Genomic DNA, 13401 nt, shown 5'->3' with positions numbered 1-13401 from the left:
ATTATTTTTTTTTGTCTTTTTGCTTCAACCTTTATGTGTGCGCATGTGTGTGTGTGCACGTGTGTGTGTGTGTGTGTGTGTGTGTGTGTGTGTGTGTGCGTGAGTGCGTGCGTGCGTGCATGCATATATATGTTCCTTTTTATGGTTCCATTTTCTATTTTTTTTAAGAGAGGTCAACTTGTGCACCTTACTGTGAAGTGTCAAAACAGGAGTGTCTGAAAACACAAATACAGGAGAGATACACTAACCTCTGACCATTAGACATTGGTTGTAAATATTCTTCACTCTTCAGATGACAATGGTTATACTTGGTGTGACACTAAAGAGAGCTGCTCAGTCAGGAGGCATTTGGCCCACAAGTTTCAGTTGAAAAAAAAAATGAATGGATCTTTTAAATGTATTCACAAGCGCAAGCTCTAAACAAATCAGACTGAACAGTATTGTAATTCATTAAAGAGAAGTGTGTCACCATTTTTGGTTCCATGGATTTGCTATGAGCAAAAAAAATGTTGTTGTTTTTTTTTTTTTTTAGCAGCCTCAATATGAATGCAACTGTTTGGATTTGGAGTACGACGTTGCAACCATTAAATACAGAACAGAAGAAAGAGCATAAATATATATAAGTTATTTGGAAAAGTATTGCCCTTATTGTATTTTAATTGGGATGTGAATTTGTTAAAAAAAACTGAAACATTTAGTTCACTTCTTCAGGTATAACTGGAGGAAAAACTATGCATATTATCTTTGGCATCATATCCCTGAATTGACGTCAAGATTCAGTGAGATGAACAAAAAGTATATTATTATACTTGTCAGGGCTGTTACTACACGAGCCATAACATAGTGATTTTGTGGTCTTACTAAAAGGATAAAAGAAACCTCTCCAGTTGTTCTTGGCCTCATCCTCACCTTAGGCCTGTTGTTCAAAAACCTTTGGCTTTTTTACGCAATCTAAAAAGCTTTTAGGGGGTTTCCACTGGCAACACGATTGTCCTCTTCTCTGAAGCACATCAAGGCATAGAGCTGTGTGGAATCTCTAGATCTGTTGCCAGGCAACATTGCATTCCTAAAAGATTTGCCACCCTAGAGCATGACAATTATTTCCATTTTATTATTTTTTTTTTAAATGATTGGACCTCAGTCTTACCCTAAAAAACCTCAGGTAAAACTCAAAAGAAGATGGGTCCAGCCTGTTAATGGTGTAAGGTGTCTCCCATACTGCATTCTGGATCAAGGGGCAGGATGGCTTTAGAGTGCTCTGCGTAACAGGCTTTGGGACCCCAGTAGTCGTGGTAGAGGTCTAGTGTGCTCCCATGCTCCGGCTCTCCCCATAGATCCAGTCCAGAGCAATAAAAGTAAGGCTCATGGTCATGAAGATGAAGCCCAGTGCTGTGAAACAAGCAGCCTGAGAGAACAGAGATGGAACATCAGCGCTCATGACCGCTTTAGCGTCTTGACAACATCGAGATCTTATCTCTGAGATACATGAAAGACATACTTGGATTTTTGGTCTGGATTTCATTGGCTCCATGTCAGTAGGAACTATGCGGATGTAGAACAATCCTGGAAGGATGAAAATTAAACTTGGTGCAGAGGTTGCCCCTAAAAAATAGAAAACAGGAGATTGTAGATGAACTCCACATTTCTGTTCTGAAATGATCAAAAGTCTCTGGACTCCGTGATCATACAGCCCAGTGTATGAAACTTCAGATGACAAGATGAAACCTGAAACAAAGACAGATGTTATGCACTCACCAATGATGCCAAAAATGTCTCGAATATTGGGAACAAAGATGACCAGGAGGTTGACGACAAAGAGGAGAGCAACGGCAATGGAGACGTGACGCACCCAGTGAAAAGGTTTCTCAGGAAATAACAGCTGCAGCAAAGCTCTACGAATCTATAGTTAAAAATAAATAAATAATTACTGTAACCAGCACTGCTCATTATTAGAAGACAGAGTCTCACATACAGACTAACAGACATCAGTAATTTATCTGAGAGACATTATTGATTGGGAAAATCTTATCTACATTCATTTTCATCTACCCTTTAGGTTTTATCCCATTTGCGTTTTTTTTGGGGGGGGGGTCGTTTTTTTTTATCTCTGGGTTTTGATCGTTTAATTGACGTTGATATATGGAACCGTAATTACCATGAAATCACAAAGTCACAAATAACAGGCTGTGATTAGCACCCAGTCCTTATAAATATAAAAGAGCACATTGAAGTGAAAGCTCGTACAGGGAAGAGCACAACAGGAACTGTCAGAGTGACGGCTACGAGGACAGCCAGGCGCACACACAGGATGAGGGTGTCCATAGGGTCCACTTTACTGTAGGTGTGAAGAAGCTCCGCTTCCGTGTTAGCTAAGAATTCAAATGTTAATGCCAAAGTTTAGTCCATAACTCCACATTTCAAAAACAGTTGAAAGGTAGACATTTTGAGAAGTTATAAGTATAATCTTTGTAATTAGGCATTTTTGCAATCAAATTTTTCAAATTTTACAAATCACCAATCACAAATTTTGGGGTATTTTTATAGCATAACATTTCCAGGATTACATATGCCATTCAACTTGGACTTGTTCTCCAATTGGTCTTACCAAAGAAAGTTAGATAACCAAAGATGGCTGTGAGTAGGTACATGACAAACATGCCAAGGATGGACGCATTCGCAATGGCCTGCATGCGTCTTTTCGTAGGACTGGAAAACAGACACAGAACAATAACAAATAGAAAATTACGAATAATATAATTACATTTCTCTGATTGCACTTTTGCACGACCAGCGATTGGAAGACTTACAGAGAGGAATAAGAACCTGACACTTCAGAATAATTTAAGGAAGCACGAAAGTTAACTGAGACAATTATTACTGACCTGAAAGTAAGTGAGACAGTGGTTTCCTGACCTTTTAAGAGTAAAATAGTGAGTTCAATAATAGGATTGTTTGTTGTGTGCGTGATCCTAACTCACTTGCGCAGCTCAGTGTAGATGGGCAGCACTTCAGGATGACAGACAAAGGCAAATGCCAAGATGGGAACTGTGTATGCTGTCTGAAAAGCAAACAGGGGGCATATGAGATTAAAAGAATTGCATTACGCAGTCACGCTATACAGATTTTCTCAATCCTGGTCCATCCCTTAGCGTGGCAATGCAGGTTCTAAAGCAGCCAGTTGCTGGGTAACTCGAGATATTCCCGGGTGAACATATATCTGTTGGCATGTAGAACAACCTTTAGAGGAAATACTGTAAATAGCTCATAACCTTTGCTCGGGTTAGATCATAAAGCAATCCACGTGCTGTGACCGTCTCCCAGAACTTCCTGATTACAGTAGGAAGCGTCTATTTAGCAACTGCTCTATAGAGAGGAAGAGGCAGTTCCTCTGACCTGCTGGTTGACGGTGAAGAGTTTTGCTTCACATTCTCCTTCAGAAGAGGTATTGACTGAATGATTCCCAAAAGACTCGAAGGGACAGGGGATGTTGAACTTCTTATATATGACCTAAGGTGTATGGTCGGGGCGAGACAAGGAGAGAGAGAGAGAAAAAAAACAGAGAGAGAGAGAGAGAGGGAGAGAGAGAGAGAAAGAAAAGAGAAGTTTTACATGTGCAGAGATTAATTCAGAGAGTCACTATGAGTAAACATGACATGCCTAGAAGTCAAGACAATGGATGACTCATATGCAGTGTAATGTTAAGACATAAATGGATATGTTATACCTTGACAAAGACTAATGTTACTGTTTGTCAAATTTCAAATGAACATACTTCCTCTGCTTTTAAAATATGTATTACGTAAACGCCATTCAATTTATGTTAAATATCAAAACAAATAAGACCTTTGATTTCATAATACCAATGCACATATTCTATAAATGATTATTCCTCTGTAAGCACTCATTTATAAAGTAACCACAAACATATGTATTTCAGCATTTTTGCGGACTGTGGTGAAAACTGGCAACAAGGGCGAGCCTAAATTCCAAACTCACTCACCGCGCTTAGGAAAAAGACCATGCACGTCAGAGAGAAACCACTGGTGTAGCCAAGGTATCCTGCAGGAATCAAAAACATTCTGTCACAAAAAGAATTATGGCAAAGCACAGTCTCAATAGTTGTTAAAAAAAAAAAAAAAAACACTACATTTTTGCTTGGAGCTTTGGGTTGGACCGCCTGCAATAAAATGTAATTCAAGCGCCGTAACTCAACTTTAGTTCCACTAGGAATAAGACTGTTAATTTGGTTGTTAAAGAAAAATGTAAATCCATTCACAGTAAAAGGAGTCCACCCACATTATCTGAGCATGATAGAGAAGCAAAGACCATAACCTACCCAAGTGTCTCATTAGTGCCAGAGGAAGGATGACACAGACAGACACAATGACAATGAGATAATTTCCATTGAAGTACCATTCTCTGAGGACAAACACCAAAAACAGGCAGGTCAGGCAACACAGGGAGAAACAAAGATGCAAATTCAGAATGAACCTCTCGGTCAATGAAATGTTAAGAGTCATGTGCAAAATCAACTTGCAGTTGTGTCTCAAAGGAACCAAAAGACAATCATTTCATTGTTATGTGGAACTAAAATTACAGGTCATTTCAGACTCACGGATTCCAGACTTACCCACTGCTTGACTCTTGACCAAGGAAGGTCTGAATGACCAGGGGTAGTTCATATTTCACAATGAAGAGGTAGCTAGACATTGCTGAAGAAAAAAAAAAAAGCCACAGTTTTTTTTTTTTTCCTTACGCTCTGACCATCTCATAGAAATAGTTTTGTATTGCTGTAATTGTAGCTTGCCAAAAACTCTTGCTAAAACATCACAAAGCACCTTCCAGAACACTAAAATATTTGTTGTAGCCCACATGTCATAAGAGTTGCCATTACGCAATGCTATCACGCTAATGGTCCATGTGAGCGATGCAAATCCATGAGCGCTGCCTCTATATTCATTAGTATACACCACAAACTGTGATGATTGGAGCAGAACAGCATTTTATTAGGACACTTATGTTTACTGCTTCACTTTTCCTAAATGGTGGCTATTGAGTTCAGATGCCAAATGTGCCTTACAGCATTGCGAAGAAGTTTTTTTTTTTTTTTGCAAATGCATAACATGCCAGAAAGTCATGCAACCTCGTGAATGGTTGTTATGAGTATGAAATAGAGTAAGAATGACAGTCTATGCATGGAGGTCAAGTAGCTAAAGTAATCCGTACATCTTTATTGACTTTGTCAGTAAAGAACTAAAGGTGATCTCTACTTAGGTTAAAATTAGTTTCAGTCTCTATTTTTAAACTGACCTCCTATGTTGTGCATGGTTACGACCATGGCAGCCAGTACTTTCCCTGGGTTTCCAAACGCACGTTTCCCCAGCTGCTCATATGCACGTATACCTGAGGAGGAATCAGTTATTGACCAAAACTGATGTCTCTGTCACATACATTTGCAATGTTGAGCTTTTGAAGCTGAATAGTGCATAAACATGAGCCTGTGATTACAAGGTTAAATGTGAGATGAGATAGAAGCAAGGTTCTTACCCACAACTCCAGCACTTTTCAGGAGAAGATGAATAGAGTAAGAGGAAAGAACTGCTATGCAAGTCAACAGGATTCTGTGGGGAGGGGGGGAGGGGGGACAAAAAAGAAAAATTAATCAGCATACACAGTATTGTAGACAAACAAGATAATTTACATTGTATGTTTTCTTTAAGCGATTCAGTAAGATGCTTTTTCAGGGCGTTTTATTTTCATCTGAATGACAATTAACTATTGATGCCTGCATTTTTGTGTACATATTTACCCCCGTGACAATTGATATTAGCACTCCATGCAGATCTCTCGAGTAAACAGACAGACTAGACGTCCAGCCACCTGCTCACCCCAATTTAGGACCAAGCCTTAAAATCTTCCACACTGCGCACGTGTGTGGGTGTGTGTGTGGGTGTGTGCATGTGTGCACGCGTGCGTGCTTGGGTGCGTGCATGTGCGCTTGTGCGTCTTGTTGGCATCTACAGCCTCAACTACAGTACAGGGAAGGCTACGATTCATCAGCCAAACGAACAACTATATTTAACTCATGAAATTTGATTAGGAAAGCCCACGTGGCTGTGGGCACACTCCATACAGGTCCGCTCTCTGGCCGCGCTTGCATACTCTGACCAATATCACAATGTTCATTCTCCGCAAAACAAATCACAAACACAGCAAGGGCATGTTTCATTATTTCGATTAATATTCAGTAATCGGTCTCTTTTCATGTATGAACGATAGACTGACTGGGTTGAGTAGGTGTTCTGAAAGACTCACAGAAAGAGAATGATTCCAGTGTTTGACATGGCATAAGCCAGTCCTAGAATTCCACTGCCCATGATTGCGTTACTGAGGTTGAAGACAGACATTCCAAATGAGGTCTTCCCTTCAAACTGTCAGACAAACAATGGGAACATTTTTGAACTTTTAAAGCAGGAACGTTTTTGAACTTTAGCACCGAGAACCGGTTTGACTATTGAGTAAATGTGCTGTTAAAGGGCCTGCAGTGCACAGCCCTGATATTTCACACACTCACATCTGTAAACTGGGGCATCTTTCTTCCATCAGACTTGTGTGGAAGGAACTCCTCTTGCTCAGGCGATAATCTACATGTTCCATAACAAAAACAAAGTTCACACACACACACACACACACACACACAGCAAAAAGTCACAAATGTTTCAAAACTGAGCTTGTAACTACTGTTAGAATGTTCTTATTGCCAAGGTTCCTTTTCTTCTCCTGAATCAAAATAATTATAAACCTGAATCAAACACTTGACCATTTGAGTGATTACTGTTTAATACAGAAAATAACTGGCGGTGACGTAACGGAATGTGTTAATGCAAAACTAAATCCTAAGCAACTGCCATGACGTGATAAAATAAGCACTGTTCTCTGGATCTGTGCCAAGCCATTCACTGGCAGACACATTGTGTTAACTTGCATTGGTGCCATGCTTCCTGACCCCTGCTGATGGTGACAAGTGGTTCAAATAAAGTTCAGTTTATTCTATTTATTCACAAATGAACGCCCACCTCATTAAAAATAGAAATCCACAATACCTACGCATTTATGTTAACACTTAAGTCAATTATCCATGTCAGTGCATATCAGCATGCATTATTTTTAAAAGAATAGGAATATGTCAACAATCTCTATGCTCTCTGTTTTGTGATTGCAGTTCAGGATAATTTATTCGCATCATTGATTGTTAATGATATGTGTAAAATGACTCTACTCCTGTTAGAATGATAAAAGGTGGGATCTGACTGGTCACAATTGTAAAGTCATGTGCTTCATGGTACTATAATAAGCAACCTTACAATAACAAACAGATGTAACAAACTAAGAAGTAATGAGATCAAGTTCATCAAAAAATATAAATTAAAAAAAAACCCCAAAAAAACAGATATATAACATCTTTGCAAATATGCAGAGGTTCCTTGGCATTGACCTTTGTCATTTTTTTCATGTCTATGAATATAGTCAAATGGGACAAAAGGGTAAATTATGTATGGTTTGATTAAAATAGCATTGTGAGACCACAGAAAAAGAAAATACATACTCTTCTTCAAGAGGGGCAAAGTCGTGGCAATGGTTACCATTGGACAGTTTCTGTAGCTCCATGTTTTCGTTTTGTTTTCTTACAGGCCGCTGATGCTGTTAAAATTTGATTTGGGGAAGCTCTCTCAAGCTTAGATCTAGAGAGGAAAACACAGACAGTCGACAAATATTAGTGTCTTAATCAACTTTTAAGTAGCATATATTAAACATTGCTTAGCAACACTCCTTAGCAACATTGCTTAAAACATTGCGTGACAGTTCAAACCATATAACTCATTTTTATTTTTTTGTAATGAAGCATTGTTTGGCTATGCAGGTTATTCATAGAGTGACCATGGGACCATCTCAAGGTGCCCGTTGTCACATGTGTATGTTTCCCACACGCTAAACCCTGGCTGGCTCTCTTCAGGTCACATTTCACCACAAGGAAGCAACATGTACAAACTGTATTATTACTCTAACTGATTTTCTGTTGGGTGCATAGTCACTTTACATGTATCAAATACATAGAACCTTCTTTTTTGTTAGTGCAGTGTATATACAGTATGTATTACATATGAAAGTAATGAGACTCAGTTTAACTGTTCTTTGGACTATGGGCTTGTTTATAATAAGCATGTGTTCATCAAACGAACGCTTGAAAAAAGATGTTCAAGCGTATCTTACGGGTAATTACCTCAAATTTCTATATTATATAGGTGACTTAGCACAAACTTCCTGAGTCAATGAGACATGACAGGTTCAAATTATGTTGTGAGGTTGGTTGGTATTCTTGTTTCTGTTTCTGCTGTTTCTGTTGCTAAGACACAAATCCTGACCACTTGGGCAGTATGTCAACGGTCAGCAGCGAGCTATCAGCATTCAGAGAAAAATGTATTCGGTGGACACAATTTGATCTGTGTGTATTTAAGCTGCTACAGACGGTCAGAGCATTTGCCACCGGTCGAGTTGACACCGGCATGTTATTCATTAACCTACATAACAGAATTGTAATACTAAACACGGAACTGTGTGGGATGTGTTCAGAAAAGCATACACCAACAGATAAAAAAAACACTGCAATATGTTTAACAGATACATGGAAACTTCCAGTACGTAAAAACACTGGACGTAAACATTAGGAATTTGTTTCGTGTTTTGGCGAGACACTGCAGAAATCTCTGGGAAATTTCAACAAAGCATATCACTGTTGGATACGAAATTCACAATCATATGCTGTCCAGCAATTTTCCAAGTAGCTGATACGTGGCTGAAAATCCCAGACTCTGGAGTCTGGCCAGCCATTGCCAGCTGCAGTTCTACACCAGTTGTTGTGGATCTCAGGCTTGTACACTAGCATGTCACATAGGTTTGATAAGGCCGACTTACGCACCGCACTGACAACATGTGTGTTGCTCAACGCACACGTGTTAAACACGTCTCCGCGCCCTCAAAACAACATCTTCCCAAAGCAAAACATGAAAAAGCTCTTTAAAAAACTAGTTTGTTGTCCAAATATATATATATATATATATATATATATATATATATATATATATATTTAAAATACTCTGGTATCATCACAATTAGGAAATAAGTTCATTAAACATTGAAGAATAAAAACAATTTTGCTAATTTAACAGTAAACCAGAGAATCTCTCCATATAACGGCTGTCTCACGTGCATTATGGATTAAGCAAAACATGGGTGTTGAAGCTTGATTTATTATAACCACAGATGTAGTTAAGCTATAAAAACCTCGTAATAAAACTTAGGTCATGCTGAATATTATGGCAGGTACATGTTCAGTCTCAGAAGATGAGCTGTTATATCATTACAGCAAAAGGGTGATTTGCTGTTAGCCTAGCAGGGTGTTATCAATATTGCTCATTCAGTGAACTCAACTGACAGATGAAAGCAAGATCTTACAGAGCAAGAGAGAGCTTAAGAACTTATTTTATTAATCAGCTGATGCTAAATACATATAAAACTTACTTGTGATTGAAAGCTGTTTATAAGCCACGTTTCCCACTTAAATAGCTCTAGTCATAGTAAACGATCCGTAATAATGTACGGAAAAAAAAACACTTTATCTAGCTGGAACGTGAAGACACATGCTTAGGATTTTGAAACAATTTAGTGAAGAGACTTACGAGAAGAGAGAATTGTTAGTTAATGCTTGAAAATATACCTTACAAACACATACCATTTCTAGATTTGATGAAAAGCTCTTCAGTAAGGTATCAATACTCCATGTCATTGTTGTCTATAAAACCTGAAAGTGCTGAAATCAAGTTTTGTTTTTTGTTTTTTAATCCATAAAAGATACTAATCCAGTTCCCATGGAAATATTTTCATGTCAGTCTCAACCTATTTGCCAAAAATGTAGCCCCAGAATACAACCCTAGAGATGTCTTGTGCACTGTAAAATCAAAGGAAACATTCTTCATAGTGTTAATAATTTTCTGGGCTAATGCAAAATTTCCTGTTGCTAAAATCTTCTTGGCAAACCAAACAACTAGAAAGAGGAATCAATCTAGATTAAAAGTCCTGCTAATGGAACTCACCCCAGTTTCAAAGTGTTAATCACAGAACAGGAAAAATAGCTTGTAGTCTCAATGTTTCTGTCTGCATGAAAAGTCGACGAGTGGTGTCCAGTCTCTTACTGAACAGTTAGCTATTCAATGAGTTGTTTACCTAACCTTCTTAGCATTCAGTTCAAACATTTGGGTGGAGAGTAGGTTGGTGCATGAGAGACAGAGTACTATACAGTTATTCCCATTTTAACACGTTTTTTTTATAGTTATCATGGTATAATTACAATGTCTCTCACTAAATACAAGCATAATTTTACTTTGCTCTCCAGTTTTTTGTTTATACCAAAAATATACAGGTTTCAAATTTATCAGTTTAAACACACAGTTGACAAATTCAACACATGCAGATCACCGAGACAGATAACACTGGACACTCAAATTTCTGTCCAAGTTACTCAATGTTTAGCTTTTAGCTTTTAGCTTTTAGCTTTAGCTTTAACTTATAATTGATGTATTTTATGGTAATTTATGATGATATAACTTGTTCAGAATGCCCAAATCCATGCTCACTCTCAACAAAACCTATATCAGTTCCCTTCATTGAGGCCACTAAAATTTCTCCCCCTGCTCTGCCTTTCCCCCTTTTCCCACTGCAGAAGCTCCCTATAGACTCTCCCTCACTCCCTATTTGGCAAAAACATGCTCTAATGCAGTGCACTATAGGTCTCTGCCTGAAACTATACCACTCTGTACAAATGGTCCATTTATGACAGGCACCTCAATGTGTAGAGCAAGTCCATACTTGATTTTCGGCTCTTCCCACAAGACAATATTTTTTTGCTGTTACACTCTGCAAGTCCCTTACATTTTTTGTACTGGAATACATGAGTCACTCGAGACTCATATCTGTTGGCAGATGTAAGTTAAAATAAGTATTTAGATGATATCAGTGCCTCACGCTCCATTACTGAAGAACTAAGGCAAGTACCATTTTTCAAACTGTACTCACACTGATCCAATACACCGTCAAAATAATACACAAAATAATAACGTAATCTCTTAAATCCTGGCAATTACGCAAGTCATCCTCTGTCAACATACTTAATTCACATTTCTGCACTTCCCCAGCCATAACAGTAGTATTTCAGTGAGGTCAGGATATCCGTTCTGGTAAAGGGACACTCATTCTATGCGTATCCTGCACCATGCAGTAAAGAAAAAGCCTTTCAATTCACAATACATGTTTCCTGCTAACCATGATTTGAGTGGACTGTATGAGATGCCAACATGAATTTTAGGAAAATGAATCCTGGTGTTGCTCCCAGCATAGAATAAGTGCTGTGTTGTATCAGATGAAGCTTATGTGATGTGTTTGACTTATGAACACGAACACACTGAATATATACTTCTCCACATCAGGTTGTATGCCTATCACAATTACCAGTGAGAAACTGATGCTATGTAAGGGTTTTTTCCCCCCAAATCTATTCTAGTTTCAAGAAATTCTGCAGAACAAGAAATGCACCACAAGGGACCTCCAAAAAAAAAAAAATCAATGTTGTACTTGATGTTCCTAAGAAGTGCTGTTGTGGGCAGACTTTCGTTAAACAATAGGCAACTTTATATCTTCTGTAAAAAAAAACAAAAAAACACTTCTATTTAAAAATGGCGTTAGCTTTTGCAACTAACATCTGTTTTGCGAGAGCACAGGTGAAGATTAAAAAACTGAATTAAAAGTTTTAGTGGATTCTGATTTTGGCAGTTAAACTTGCTCATAACACTCCTGGAGACTGAAGCATTCCTATTGGGCAGTCGATCTAGATGTGTAATCTGATCTCAGACTGCCTCTCTGAGACCAGCCATATCCCATAAGGCACAAATAGGAAAATATTTCTTATAACATGCCTTGACCCTCTTTCATGGCTCGTGGAAGTGTAAGTTTACATCTTATATAACACATTTTCAGTCTTTGGGAATTCTAGGATGACTGATACAGACTTTCTTGAGCCTGAGGAGATTAGACTGATTAAAGATCAGGCAGCTGTTGAAACTGATATCTCTAATGTGAAATCCTAAACATTTAGAAATCAAAAGAGAAATCACTACTTTGTTCATATCAATATTTTGATGTTAGCTGCAGTGTGGCGCCATGAGATGCATACTGTGAAACACGTACTTAAGAAATGGAATGTGCCTTGTCACATACACATATTTGTGGCTATAAACATCTCACTCTATATACATAAGTTTCCCACGTCATAGTGGAGAATACAAGAACTGTCACAACAACTCTTGCCAGAGGACAAAAAACTCATTACTTTGACTCGCTGAACTTTCTGCTTTCAGTTACATCAAACGATTAATTGTTCAATTTCAGTCATATAATAACTTTCTTCTTCAACATTCAATTTTACAATGACTTGTTAAAACAGAAAGAAAGGATTTCAAGTTAGCCACTAACTTGGTCTCTGTGTGAATCAAATTTATATATATATATATATATATATATATATATATATATATATATATATAAAAGACTTTTCCAATCTGATGAAGTTAAAATAAATGTATTGGGCTAATTACACAACACATGCAGTAATGTATCCTCTGTTTACTTAATACACTAACTGAAAGTCTTTGCCAAATTCTTCATAGTAACTGGGTTATGATTTGGCACAACATTTCAGGCTTCTGTGTTTTCTAGCTGATTACCACTACCTCAGCTATGAATACTACAACAAAGACTAAAGGTCAAATGTTCAAATAAGGCTTGACTTGTCAAAGAAGCTTTGGTAGCAAAAAAAAAAGAAAACTGTATAAACATATAATAGACGCTTAAGAACTAACTACTGTGTTATCAACTAGACTTCCTTGGCTATTTAACCCTTCCTGTCAAGAGCTTTAAGTCTTTTATGGCCCATGTGCTTTGGTTAAAAAAAGAAAGAAAAGCTTTGAAGGAGTCGAGTCTCTCACCCTTTTGTGCTGAAATGTTGCTCTTTCAAAGATACATGTGTTGAAGCATTCTTTAAGATGTATTCCTGTTGGAGGTGTAGTGTTTTTCTTAGTTGTAATTAGAAATAGTTAAGAGCCAAAGACAGAAGACAGTGTGGATCTACTGAAAGGAAAGAGAGAGGAATAGGTGGGAGCACATGCCTAGAAAAGAGCTCCGAGAGGCAGGGCTGTGGTCTCAAATTTCTAGTGATGTCACTGACTCTGAACTCACTCTCTTGCCAAGTTAATACAGGGCATACCCTGTTTTTGCCTCTCGGTGCATCCTTAA

General features: G+C 38.0%; 1 protein-coding gene across 2 annotated transcripts; it reads right to left on the bottom strand.

Moving 5' to 3' along the window:
- Positions 1–1114: 1114 nt before the first annotated feature.
- Positions 1115–13181, bottom strand: slc38a5b (solute carrier family 38 member 5b). Of its 2 annotated transcripts, none has more exons than XM_030783980.1 (16): positions 13095–13181; positions 7607–7742; positions 6575–6644; positions 6316–6431; positions 5548–5621; positions 5311–5403; positions 4631–4712; positions 4337–4419; positions 4001–4059; positions 3394–3507; positions 2979–3058; positions 2606–2706; positions 2245–2369; positions 1756–1900; positions 1499–1602; positions 1115–1405 (listed from the first exon to the last, which is right to left on the bottom strand). In XM_030783980.1, the coding sequence occupies exons 2-16, from the start codon at positions 7666–7668 to the stop codon at positions 1301–1303; spliced, it is 1413 nt and encodes a 470-aa protein (XP_030639840.1). In that variant the 5' UTR covers positions 7669–7742; positions 13095–13181; the 3' UTR covers positions 1115–1300. The 2 variants fall into 2 exon arrangements, with proteins under 2 accessions (XP_030639840.1, XP_030639839.1); XM_030783979.1 differs by lacking the exon at positions 13095–13181 and adding an exon at positions 10152–10227.
- Positions 13182–13401: the final 220 nt, after the last annotated feature.

Source organism: Chanos chanos, chromosome 9 (assembly GCF_902362185.1).
Source record: "Chanos chanos chromosome 9, fChaCha1.1, whole genome shotgun sequence".
NCBI lineage: Eukaryota > Metazoa > Chordata > Actinopteri > Gonorynchiformes > Chanidae > Chanos > Chanos chanos.
The sequence above is the reverse complement of the archived record's forward strand: the minus strand, read 5'-3'. Positions and strand labels throughout refer to the sequence as shown.